Genomic DNA, 14,146 nt, shown 5'->3' on the forward strand with positions numbered 1-14,146 from the left:
ATGCCCAAGAAGTTTTAAATTGAGAAACTCTGTACTAGTCTTGAGCAGCTTGAAAAATACTGGCCATCCTATGAGGCTCTCTTCAACCCAGAAGACTTCTCTCCCAGAAGCTGGGAAAAACCTAGTACATAAAGCTATGCACTCAGACACTAACAAAAAAGGGTTTACAAAAAGATGACAGCTTCTAAGTTGGAATCAGCTAAGAAATATATACAGTTATAACAGATATATGAAGAAAATAAACACAATTCAAAGATATGTCATAAAATCACCAGAAGAGGTAGATAAGTATCACTGTAATAATTCTAAAAGCACACAGTTCTTACTTGTAGCCTGAGTTTCAGTTTTCTATGGTCAAACTTAAATGCTACAGAATAAATAAGAGTAGAAAAGGATGAAGAGAAAAGATTATTCTACATAAGCAGACAAAAAACCTTAGTCTAATCAGTGTAGGAAAATTAAAGCAGTCAGGAAATGAGTGTTCTTTAAAAGTACATTTGATAAGGGAGAAGACAATAACCAGGAAGGAGGGATGTTAATTAATTTGAAATAACACTCAAAAAGAACAAATCATTAATTAATTAATATGTCGTGCCTACTTTAAGATCAGATCATTTTTACTCATCATGTTAGTGAGATTCCTATAACCTACATTTCATAAGGAGTCCTTGTGAGGTGGAAGAAACTAGTCTTAAAGTGGTACTTCATATATCCATACATATTACCTTCCTCCCTTGAGAGTAAAGGAGGGACATTCTTTGCCCTATTACATTGATGAAAGTAGACATTCTCCTTAATAACTGAAATTTGCTTCCTTTTGAAAAGGAAGAAATTCCTTTTAACTGCTGTGCAAAGATGTGTTTTAACAACATTATGAAAGTATCTGCTTATAGGTCAAAACATACTGTCCATTTGACACTGCATGAACAACATCACAACTTAAACACTAGGAAAATCTCATCTGCAAGTAAGAGGGCCAGTAAGTAAAACTGAGCACTGGAACCCTGGCTAGTCATTCAACCGTTAGTTCACTTTTGGCTTAGTTTTTGACTGTTTATTTTACACCTTTCCAGAACAGGGCCCAGGTGTTGTTTAGGAACATTTTACTTAATGACTATTCCCAAAAAGCAGTATGGATAAACCTGCATGAAATTTGTTTTTTTCTGCCCTATGCAGTCCTCCAGCAACATCCCATACCGTTTCTGTGCATCTGAGCTTGCCTCCATGCTACAGCTCAAAGCATAAAGTATCTACACTCCATTTTATTCCATAGAAACACTAGGCTGGCACTTAGTTGAGTTACAGTACAGCCATCACATTGTTTTTCACATATTCTGAGCAGAAAACCTACGGAAAACTACCATGTCCCACCATTACACAGCTCCCAACAGAAAAGACCCAGAGCCAAGAATAATGGAAGGTGAATGTGATCTGGTCCCTGTAACACTGGACCCCAGGATAAGGGAGTGTTGCTTTGCTTGGGTTTAATCTGATGCTCAGTTCTGGTACTTCCAGAGAAACTACTAAACAAACAGCAAGGCTCACTGAGGAATTATTGTAGAAGACAAGTCAATACCTGGAAAATAAGTTTCAATTAAAAACTCATCTGGATTTTTTACACCAAGGAAGATGAAGTGAAATGACTGCACCATATAATCTATAAAGTGCAAGAGTCTTCTGAAAGCCAAGGGGTCTTAAAGTCCAGCTGCACTTTAACTTACAACTGCAAGTAAGAGGAAAAATTTTGACACTGACATTTAGCTTTTTTGAGACTACATAAAACAGCCTTGAATCTTCAATTAAATATTATAAAGGATCAAACAGTTTCAGAATCCATATTGTTATTCTGAGCAAAAGCTAACTCAAAAAATTGTAAGCCAGATTTGGTACTGCCTAATCAGGCCACTTTATGAACATGGCCCTTTTTAGTCTTCACTTGGCTAAATTAACAAAGTTAGTTACAGCAATATTTTATTTCCTCCAGAAGCTATGAAGAAGGGAATCTGCCAATTCTTTTCTAGGGTTCAAGACAGATATAAATAACAATCTGAAATACAAGAGAAAGACTATCTCAACTAATGAAGGAGGACACTAGCAAACTATCCCAAAACCTACTCATCACTAGTTTTCTGCTTAAAATACTAGCATAATGTATTGGACTTTCTGAATTCAACACATACTTTAAAAAGTAAGCAAAAAATCCCTGGTACACTCTTCAGCTTCCTAAATAATACAGTTGGAGTCAATTAGTAAAAACTTAGAGATTCTATGATTCTAATAAACTAGAATCATAGAATTCTATGATTCTATGTCATAGAATTCTATTCTAATTCTAAGACAGCCACAGAACACTACCACAAGAAATTTTAAATGTCCACAGAAAATTGCAAAGAAGCAGAAACAGGGTCCAGCCAAAACAGAATGTGTTTCTGTTCCCTAACAGAAAATAACAAGTCTAAATTTTCACAATTTCTCTACTCTAACCTCACAAATGCTACAGCTAAGTGGAAAAAAAAAAAAAAAAAAAAAAAGAAAAAAGAACCCACCACAACAGGAAAGAAATGCATGAGGACTCTATGATCAGGCTGCAGTCCATTTAAATGAAAACGTTTTACTATTCTGCGTTACAAAAGTATCAATGGAAAAAAGCCGTATCTGGCCTAGGGCACAACATTACATTTCCTAACATGAATGATAAAGAAAAAAGCCTTTTTGTATCAAAGACTTCTGCAATCAATATGACTACATGTGATCACCAGCAAAGGATAAGAGTTTATCATCCTGAATTTTAATTAGATCCAGGCGCTTCCTTTCCTTTCCTTTTTTTTTTTTTTAGCCTTCATTCAGCTGAGCATTTGGAAAGGTAAGAAAAGCATCAGAATCACTATTCTCTTAAACTATCTAATGTAGTGAGTTCTGAAATGGCAGTCCTTTATCAAGCAGGACATACTTTGCTCCTTAAGAGTCTTAATCATTCACTTAACATTTCAACAAGTGTCACCCTCTCCCCTAACAACTGCAGTATGGACAGAAACATACTGAAAAAAATATAAGCAGCCCTAAAACTGCAGTCACTTCTTTATTGTTTGATTCTCTGACAAAAATTCAACTCTTTAGCATTCAGATACCAAACAGCTGAAACAAAGAAATGGTTTTGACCAACACAGAACTGTGAGCTACATACAGAGAGTGAATCAGCACTTCAGCTGAAGATACCTGTATCCTGTTGAGCTCCACGACTGGCCCGTGCTGACGATCTCTCACCATAGTAGCTTGCACAACTTTTCTGAAAGCTGCCTCCTAAAGGAAAAAAGCCCAAACAGATAATGGCGAAACAGAAATCAAGTTAGAACCCTGCATGTATTTTGCAGATAAACACATAGTTGAAGCCAGGAAATAAAAAAGCACCTGAATATGAAGGTGCAAGATGCGAGTCAATGTTATTTGTGCTAATATGTTTCATGTCTGAAGCAGTGGGGATACTAAAAAAGTAAAGAAAGTCTGATGTGTATCACTTAAAATCATGGCTTGAAAGGTTGCACTGCACCCAGACACAATTATTAAGCAACCAATGTATTGCTGAGTACAAGTATAAATTAGTTTATGCCAGAGAAATGTAAGTATACAGAGAATGATTAACATCAGAAAATGACAACCAAAAAAGCCAAAGATGAGATCATCTTGCTATGGAAAGTAAGAAATAAACAACAAATAAGCAACAAAATTTTTTTAAAAGCTGATTTAAGTATCTGAGGTTCCCTCATTAAATATTTGGATATAATTTTACAATTTCAAGCAAGATTAAGAAGATTTTAAAGTCTTTAGAATCTCTGAAGGTAAGCTTGACTTAAATGGCTAGATATGAATATGGCATATTCATATTCACTCTGATGCCTCATGAATGCTTTTGATGTATTCATGACTGATATCCCATTTTATCTTATGCCTGAAGCCCTTCTGTAACTATTCTGCAGACTCAAGTAAATTAGGTTGAATGTGCCTCCTGCACACACATTCTTACATGTAACACTACGTATGTAAGACTCAGAATTAATAGCATTAACAAACAAAAATCTCATGAACAGAACAGCAAGGATTTCCTTTCTAGTTTAGGTTTTGATGACTTCGCTTGGTCTGTGAAGTTATGTACACAGCTTGGTTGTTCTACTACACAGTTTTACTGGAGTCTAGAGAAAGAGACCCTGAGACAACAGACCCTAAGAAGTCTACAGGCCATGTGTCTTATTTAAGGACACAGAACAGCACTGCAGGGGAAACTTAACCAATTCTCTTTTCAAAGATATCTCCCAGCAGATTCTGTCTGTTTGTATAATGTTTTCTTTTTCAGTCAGACAAATTTCTGTGACACTGAGAAAATTCAGACCCAAAAATGATGATTATACTGAAGGTAAATCAAGTTTTTATGGCTTATCATATCTGAATTTTTGAATAAGTGTTGTGGCTTTGAAGCATTACAGTTATCTACATTTTCTCATGACTGACTTCACTTAACTAGAAGAAAACACTTTCACTAACACTTGAGATTGAACTCCTAGGTATTCTATTTTCACTTTTAGCTCAGTCTAAAACAAGTTTGTACCTGCACAGAGCTTTGCATTAACCAGTATATCACCTGACCTTGATAACTGAAATACAAACAGGTATGAATTGGTCATTGTCTGCTGTCTTACATTTTTTCCAGAATATCATCCATTTAATACTCTAGAAGAATTCAGCTATACTGCAAACCGAAGATTTACAACATACAGTTATTTTCAAGATCAACACACAAAAGCACTATGATGAAGAACTGAGAAAAACATTGTAGAAAGAACACAAAGAAAGAAGTTTCCATCATCAGGTTGCAAATATCTGATACACAATTTACGGAACAAATTAAGATATACAGCTCTTTTTTCTTCAGAAACAACTTAAACAGTACTTCTCTGTTAAGGTTACAAATCTCTCCCTTAGAAACATTTTGATAAAATACCTTTCCCTGTGATATCAGTATTCCCCGTAACGTGTCAAACCCAACTGAGGGTCCTTGGCCAGTTTCATCAAGTCTTCCTTCAAGATCGAACATTGGAATGCAAGGACAGAAGAGTTCTGAAATGTGATGCAGGAGCAGAAGCCTATTTCTTAATGAAATGATGGGAATTTCCTGCAGATGATTGTACTCCATAGGAACCTATGATAAGGCAATGATATCCACGTGTAAATTGGAATTATTATACACTTTATTGTATTCAAGAGAACAATCTTTTAATTTGTGGGTAAACTTGTATTAGAAATTCAGATATTTGCTTATTCACACTGTCAGTACTTCATACATAGAGTTCATTTGTTTATGAAAGATACTAACAGCATCCATCTAAACTCAACCATTATATGACAGCTGGCATACAAGTGCTGGTCCATATTTTACAATTTATCCATAAACAAATACATTTTACATCCTGTCATCGCTACTTTCAGGTGTAGCTGAAATAAAGAATGTTCAAAAAACAAGTCTTCTCAATATAAACCAACCAAGAACTCCCTTGGAAGGCATAACATTTTCATAGCTGCAAGGCAGAATTAAATTCCTGCCAATTTTCAAACTGAGTTACTGTTCCACATTTGGATTAAAAACTGAATGAAGAGGCTTTTTCAGCTTAGAAAAATGGAATCCTTTGGAAATAGAGAAGTAAAACAAAGTAACTGGCTCAAACTTGAAGGCAAACCAAAGCACACTGAGCTTATGCAGGGATTTGGAAAGAAAATACATCTACTGAAAGGTCAGCAATAAGCACACTAAGTAATGTTTCAAATCTGAATTCAATAAGCCAAAATCATTACCTGTGTAGGCAGCTTGCCAGCATTAGCAGGTTTACTGGTTGACCAAGCTAAAGTATGTGCTGAGCCACAGGCTACTCTGTTGATCTTTTTACCCTGAAGTGCTGCAACCAGACGTGGTCTTTGGATGGCATTAGTTGTTCCATCTCCAAGCTGCCCTTCATCATTATCTCCCCAAGTATACACTTCCCCTAAACAAATAAAAAAAAAATTATTATCCTGAGGCTAATATTTTTAATACAACCTTTTAATAAAATTATAAATTATTTAACCAGATAAGGCCTTGGGCTGTAAACAAGATTTCTGTGACTGATGCCCCCCCTGAAATCCACTATCTAGTGCAGATAAATCTCGATTGACACAGTCAGGTCCACAGTCTCTATACAGCAGCTAGCACAAGATGCATTTCTTTCCTCATAGCTTGCATAACTGAAAGGTTCTGCTCCAGAATAGGAGATGGTAGAGCACCATACTCTGTAACAGAACATCAGGAACAGCCTGTATGTATGTATGTATGATGAGCCTGTATTTGACAGTTTCATAGCAAAAGCAAAGCCAATATGAAAAAAAAAAAAAATTAAAAGGCTTAATATTTTGTATAAGACAAAAATCCTATAATAAGCTCTATTACTAGACAAGATATTAAAATGGGTGCTTGCTGTTCCATGATAATTGGGAAATACTTTTAGAGTAACAACCTCATTCCTGAGCATTCATTTTCTGCAGCTATATTCATTACTCACATTCATTTTCAGCATCTATATTTCCATAGCACCTATAAAACACTCAGTTATTGTGCAGACTTGTTAATTGTGGGAGCAAATCTGCTAGAAAGAATATTCACTATCTCATCTGGCTATGTAAGAAGCAATATTGTTTGTGCAGTGCTTCATTTAGCAAGTTAAACACTTGAACAAACTCACAAGACCTTGCAAAAAAAAAAAGCAAGCCAATTCCATTCAATGCTACTGCTTGACCATTCTGTAATCACCTTCAGGGCTTTGTATTTTTCTTTAATCATCAGTGCTTATGCAACTTGAATTCTTTAATTTTCACTAATTTAGTGATCGTTTAAATCAATGTTATGCTTGCTGCTCAAGAAATATGCAACATCTGCAAATACAAAATATGTCCATGCACACAGAGAACCAGCATTTTTAGCAAGGACAACCTACCAACAGTCGACTAAAAGATAAAGTTTCAATTTTTTCAAATTCAGTCCTAAGAACTAAATAAATTATTTGAATTTTATACCATCTTCAGTGCAGCAAACACAGTGCAAAGACCCCGTAGCAATTGCAATAACTTTCTTTCCTTGCAGTCCCTGCACTTGTCGTGGTCTTCTAACATGGTCATCAGACCCATGGCCTAAGCGATGATAATCTCCCTTGCCCCTGCAAAGAGAAGTAAACATTTAAAAACTGTTTTAACTGTGGAAAAAAATGTAATGACAGGCTGACATTCGACCTGTAGATGTACTTATAAAATCCAATACCAAAATATGCTCCAAACATTCAACATGAATCATCACTACTTTGTATGGATGTGATTCTGCTGACTCAGTAAAGATCCTTACACCTCCAATACAATATTCCTACTTAATCTGGGTAGATCCTTCTATCACTTTTCCAGAGGGTGGTCTTTATTTTTAACTCTTAAAGGAGTCAAGTATTAGAAGCATTCATCTGCAAAAAGAGTGTATTTACTGATCTCAGAGACTGGATCTTCATACAGTTTAAGGATACCTAAATGTCATACAAACAAGGTAGCTGAGGGAAGTTGGGAAGGTATTTTTCTAGGTCTTTTTAAACATTTCTAGCAGTTTAAACTACAAAATTTGGAATGGCGTAAGAAAGACTTACACAAGAATTTTTAAAACCAAATTCTCAGACTACAGCCACAAGCTAGACACAATTTTGGTAATACATGAGAATGTTATTTATGCTATTGCCTTCTGCCCTGCATGACCTTTCATGCTTATAATTCTACTGACCTCCTTGGAAGTTCTGCATCTTCCAGTGGCCAGCGTCTGGAATGATAACCCTGTGCTTAGGTTTCCAAGACAAAATACTTGGATTTTTCATTCAATGCACTAGAAAATGTTCCCTAAAGTGGGAGATTTTATTACTAATAAAGACTCAGGAACTCAAAAAATTTTTGAAAGAGAAGATCAAGACAGCGAAGGAAGTGTAAACTGGTATCTGTTACAGACAAGATGACATCTAACACTGTCTAACAAATACAGAATACTTGCCATGTATACACAGCTCCAGACTTAGTTAGGGCCACAGAAAATTGTGATCCACATTCTACTTTAACCACTCCAAGACCTGTGAGGGAATCAATCTAGAAAAATAATATCAAATGAAAATTAAATGAGTTAATTAAGGAGACTGTAGACTGAACTGTCTTAAGTAAAATACAACACACTACTGTATGTCTATTTGTGTATTTACAAATCAAAATATTTATTTAGATAAGTTAGAAGAATTCCATTCCTTTCATCTTTCTACCATTTATTGCTTAAGCACTAAAAAGAAGCTCAAATTTCACAAACTGTTGAAGATCACCTCTACTGTGTTTTGCCCATAGTTACTCTGCAATTGCCCAGAGTAGAAACAATTAAGGCTTTGTCTACTAACACTCATAATCATCCTTAGCTTGTATGACACAGATGTGATTCTGCTGACATAACAGAAATATTTCTATCTCCAGCAGACCCTTCCTATTTATTCTGTGTAGGACCTTATGCTGCTTTACCATCAGTCCTACCAGACTAACTGATGAAACATAAACAAGCTATTTTTACATTATGTTACATCATGCTGGAAACATTTGGAAACAGAATAGGGATAGCTGTATCCAAGTAATTAAGTGTGATTCTGGATTCAGTATTTAAAATCCACTGTGCATAGGTATACACAGTGATAGACATTTCTCAAACAGAAGCAACATTCACCTTCACAACAAATGCTGAAATTCAAATTTAATGGCTACACGGATCTCATCCATAACATGTGAAAAAATTCCAAGTGAACCATGCATTCACAGAAAGGGTTTAATATAAAGTAAGATTACTTTTCAATGAGTTGATACCCCTTTTCTGGACTATTATGATTATTGCCAATGACATGTCATTGACTACTATGTGTGAATTTATTAATATGAGGAAACATGAGGATTTCTTGGCAAAACCTAATGTTTTGACAGGAACCAAAAATGAAAATCAAAAATATTATTTAAGCCAGCAATGTTTTCCAAAGAAAAACCTTCAAATGCAACTTCAACAGTCAGCACAAAGCCTAAAGTCTTGTAATTGTAGCCTACAAAGTTCATCTTAACCAGAAGAATCCTGACGTTCCAGGATGGATGAAAGTTCGCACACATTGACAATCTGTCTTCAGTGTTCTCCACCAACCTCATAGTTTCTAAAGAGATAAAAAAATTATACGGAAATACCTTCATTGGTACTTTACAGCCATCACTGCCTCCTCTCCCAAGTTTTCCATAATCTCCATCACCCCAGGACCAGACTGTATCATCATCAGTGAGGCACAGTGTCTGTGCATCTCCACTGCCACAGGCTATATCAATCACACGGTACCCCTGGAGAGCTTCCACCTGGAATGAAATCACCCATTTTTATTCACCATAAAAGTCAGCTATTTACTTTCACAAAAGATGACAAATTCATCTAGAAGAGGTGATAACTGGATCTACAAGTCTGAAACAGCACAGGAACAAGGAAATAAAAGCAACTCTAAGAACTTTGCTCTTTTAAAAGTGCAAAATGAAAACCAACTATGTATTTTACATACAGGATTTATTTTTTTTTGAAGTGGTGAACTAGTTGAATTTTTTTAACCTCAATGTCAGGGAAAACAATACAAAACATCTAAGGTTATCAAAGACTATATTCTATTAAAATAATTTCAGGCACTCTGGGCATGTACTGAATACAGTAGGGGAATAAAAAAGTCTTATTTTCAAATAGTCTTTTACTAGTTTACAGTTTTTGAGCACTTGCATCATAATCTGAATTTAGTCGACATCTTTTGAAATGATGCCACCTAGTGATGAAGTATGGGATTTGGAATCACAAAGTAAAAGGTTGGTGACCCACATAGATCACATCCTTCCTATCCTTGCCACTACTTGAAATAGATTCCAGGTGGCACAATCTATCATTGAAAGCAGCACGAAACTTCACTTGTTTCTTTAAATCTCTAAAATAAGTTCCTTGTAAGCTGCTTGGTGATTGCTAGCAAAGTTTTGCAGCTCCTCTTTCATTTTATCCTTTCAACCACGGCAGCTTGTTCATTTCTTACAAATGCATGCCACTGTTTTGCCCTTTCACTCTTCGTACGCAGAAATGCAAGAAGTTATAAATCAGAAGGTATTAACTGGACTAAAAGTGTTTAGTGCTCCAAAGGCTTCTTACCAGTTTAGGTTTTAGTTGGTCCTCACTATCTCCATGGCCCAGGCGTCCATATCGTCCCTTTCCCCATGTGAAAAGGTCTCCTGCAGCTGTAATACAAGCGCTGTGTGCTCCCCCAGCAGCAATGTCAACCACTTCTATGCCTCTCAGAGACTCAATCACACGAGGGCGATCACAAGGGCTGAAAAGAAAACATCTGTCTGGACAAAACTTCTGGCATAGTCCATTCACATTCACTTCACATAGTCCATTCACAGTGTATAGAGAATAATAAGAATGAGGACACCTAAAACCGCTGAGTATTTGCTTTGCTCTGGTTTAACATCCTAAGGATTTCTTTTTGACTAGAAAAATTTATAAATATACAGCAGTATGATAAGTATCCATCAATAGGTTTTTTTTAAATAACATTTTCAAGTGTTACTTGCCTTCGGTTTCCATGACCAAGTTTGCCATCTTCTGCTTCACCCCAAGAATAAACTTCTCCCTCAAAAGACAATGCCAAACAGTGCTTTCCTCCTGAGTTCACTGCAACTTTCTTTATGAACACGTGTTGAATGGATTCCAGTAAAGTTGGAGTAGAAACTGATTCTGTTCCTCCAATTCCAAGCCTACCACCTGCTCCATATCCAGTGGCATACAGCTTTAAAGAAAAGAATAAAATTTAGTTTTGTTTGCCTCACGCAGAACATTCCCTAGAAATGAATTCTAGAGAAGAATTCTTAATGTATATGTGTCAGAATGCAGTTCAACAAAGTCTAAAAACCCAGTTTCTTACAGGCTTCTTATTTTCTGTCTTTTGGAAAATAAGGAAATATTTTGAAATATTTCACAAAAATCTTTGGGAAAATGTGGCTACATTCAAACCAGTAAGAACTCTCACTGTCTTAATGGATTTAGTGTGAAAAACTAAAGCTTATTTTGTAAAACTATCAAGAGACCATAACTTTGCTTGATAGCATTACAAAACCATCTATCACCTATAGCTCTCCTTCCAAGCAGCACTATTCTAGTTTTCTTTCTTTTGTAGAATATGCACACTTAAACACAGTTGCTTCTTTCCCTTCTGCCCCATAAATACAGTTTTAATTACTGCTTTTCACTCTTTTTGTCTCTTTGAAAGTAATTTCTTTTCACAGAATGATGTCAAGAAATGCCACTAATCTGCCCTTTACCCTTCTGTAAATTATTAACAAGGATGATACTGACCCCAAGGAATCATTAGAGTACCTCACTAGATGAATGTAACTGTTACATAAAGTTCTAGCTAAAATTCTTCATCATGTACTTAACAGCTACCATCTGTATAAAAATAAAAACTTTCCAAACTCATAAACTGATTTTTTTTTCTCCTATACCTTACACTCAACTTCTGCACTGAGTTTCCTTTTCATTCAGGATTTGATAACCTGAAAATTAGATCCTGCAATATCTAACATTTAGCCAACTGTGAACAATCTCACATTACCCCTCACCCCTGCCAGAGAGAAATAATCACCCCTGCTTTAGGGAATTCTGTGAGCATGCTGCTTGTGCCCAACTTTGACAGAAATCTGATCACATTTTTGAGCTGAGATCTCAAATACATTTCTTCTTTCTGCCATTTAATGCAATAGTAACTGCAGTCCTAAAAAATTCTGGTGGAGTTGGTACAGATCAGATTTAAAAAAAAACAAAACAAAAAACAAAGTTACTAATACCAATAATAATGAACCTGTGCTATGCACACTATTTTTCATTTAGCCAAATCCATTCTGACAGAGGGTGAAATATTTCAAGAGAGTCAAACAAGCAACCATTTGTTGTATCCTTACTTTCCCATCAGCAGTCACTGCAAACAGAGTCTGTTCACCACCAATTAACTGCACTGGTCTAAGGGTGGCAAGAGCTTCACACGGAGTTGGGACTTTGACCTTTGCTCCTTCAATTCCACCAAGCTGTCCTCTGTGATTATGACCCCAACCATAAATAGTTCCACTGCCTCCAGCTGAAAGTGTCCAATCATCAGGTCGTCTGCAGGAAATGCAAAACAAACAAAATCTTAAAACAGCTTTTTAAAAGTCACAAAAAATGCAGTTTATTATTGTACAGAAAAAAAGCATCACAAGACCAAACCAGTAACAGTTGAAAAAAATTACCTATTCATCCACTGGACCAGCTGCTCATCCTGTTCTCTCTTAAAGACATCGTGGCACTCATGAAGAACATCCATATTTTCATTATCTGCCATTAATTCTCGGATTTTCTTTGCCACCTGTGAAATATTTTGCATTAAACAACATTATTCAAATTATTGATTACTCCTATCACAGTTGGCATAAAATAATTCAAACTCAGTGTATCTTTTTACATGAGACACTTTCACATGTTCCATTAACCATTTGAAGTATTCCTGCAGTACCTCATCAAGGAAAAGGCGAGGTAAGGGTGTCCTTTTATCAAGAGCCACAGCAACCCTGGATGCCATGCAGTATCTCCTGAACCAGGCCCATTTGTGTGTCTCTGCACAGCAAGGGAGAGTGTCCAACTCCAGATCACAAGCAAGAGCCACAAGCACCTTCAGACAATCAAAAAAACATTTCAGAGAGGTATCAAAAATATGCAACAAATCAGTATGCATTTGATAGAGATGAACAGCACATAGGCCAGTAGGGCCTGAACAGTCTCAAGAGCCATCTTCACTACCCTCATGGATGGGGTAACATCAAATGTAGCCCCACTATCTCACACAGTTAGGTATCTAATTTCCTCTTTCAATCCAGAAATTTTCAAAACCTCCCTGTAAAAAACATTCCCAGATTAATTATCTTTTCCACATCAAATCCCATGTGCTTAACATTTTACCCTCCATTGCTAAACTAAGTCTCCTTTCTACAATTCAATGAATTTTCAAAGTTTGATTCCATTTCAAATCAACATTTCAGATTAATATTGTGAACAATATATTACTTCCTCCTCCTATAAACTTTTAAGATTTTCTTTCTGTTTAGATAGGTACCCCTCTTAGTTTCACTTTTATACTACAAAGGAGGCTTTTTCACCTTTTATTCCTCTTGCTCTTCTCTAGACTTCTTCAGCTTATTTTTACTTCGAGTACAGGGTCCATTTAAGACATTGTCATGTTTTCCAACTGGATGTAAATAAAACCTTCAGAGTACTAAACTAACTAAATAGAAATATGCAACACTACTATTAAAAAAGTTAATCAAAAGCTTGTGCTTACAAGTTTTCCTGAGTTTCTCTATCTAGCTACTTTTTATTTTTCATTTGTGTATTTGATTCTCCTTTTAGAAGTATGATTCTGGCTTTGTATATTTAATTCTACGTTTTAGAAGCAGTATTCTGATTTTGTCAGTAAACATTACTGATATAGGACTAAGTGAGCTTAGCACATCTCAAAGAAATCCCAGAAGTATTTTAATGTGTTATTTCACTGATTGTACTGCATTACCTTAAAGAAAGGGCTGTGGAGCAATTGTTTGCCACCTCTCACAATGGGATCTTCATAGTCAAACTGTCGCTGCAAAGCTTCTGGAAGACCTTTAACCAAAGCAGCTAAAGCACTCCCTGTGAAACTCTAGAGACACCACACAACCAGAAGGTTAGTCATGGTGTGTGCATTACAGGAAGTACATTATTTAGATGACTGTGACAAAACACAAATAACTTCCCAAACTACAGCTAGCTGTGCAAAGTACCATTTCCATCCACTTGTTCAAACAATATTATTTCTACTCCTTTTTGGCAAGTCAAAGAGCAGACCTGTTATGTCTTGGAATTAGCCGTTTTTCCCTTTCTGAACTGGAGTACCTTTACAGACTTGCAAGAAGACTATTCATTTGCCCATTTCCTATTTTGCCATGACCACAA

The 14,146-nt window shown here is 36.0% G+C and overlaps 1 protein-coding gene across 3 annotated transcripts in view; it reads right to left on the bottom strand.

Moving 5' to 3' along the window:
- Positions 1-14,146, bottom strand: part of HERC2 (HECT and RLD domain containing E3 ubiquitin protein ligase 2) — a 102,429-nt gene that overhangs the window by 7,552 nt on the left and 80,731 nt on the right. For all 3 annotated transcript variants that reach the window (XM_058830011.1, XM_058830009.1, XM_058830010.1), the window contains exons 75-86: positions 13,728-13,853; positions 12,678-12,833; positions 12,415-12,530; positions 12,091-12,289; positions 10,705-10,919; positions 10,280-10,457; positions 9,298-9,459; positions 8,093-8,184; positions 7,093-7,232; positions 5,842-6,029; positions 4,994-5,191; positions 3,217-3,300 (exon numbers count right to left, since the gene is read on the bottom strand). In XM_058830011.1, the coding sequence (XP_058685994.1) occupies positions 3,217-3,300; positions 4,994-5,191; positions 5,842-6,029; positions 7,093-7,232; positions 8,093-8,184; positions 9,298-9,459; positions 10,280-10,457; positions 10,705-10,919; positions 12,091-12,289; positions 12,415-12,530; positions 12,678-12,833; positions 13,728-13,853 (1,854 nt within the window). The remainder of the gene's footprint in view (positions 1-3,216; positions 3,301-4,993; positions 5,192-5,841; positions 6,030-7,092; positions 7,233-8,092; positions 8,185-9,297; positions 9,460-10,279; positions 10,458-10,704; positions 10,920-12,090; positions 12,290-12,414; positions 12,531-12,677; positions 12,834-13,727; positions 13,854-14,146) is intronic.

This window comes from Poecile atricapillus, chromosome 1, assembly GCF_030490865.1.
Source record: "Poecile atricapillus isolate bPoeAtr1 chromosome 1, bPoeAtr1.hap1, whole genome shotgun sequence".
NCBI classification, from domain to species: Eukaryota; Metazoa; Chordata; class Aves; order Passeriformes; family Paridae; genus Poecile; species Poecile atricapillus.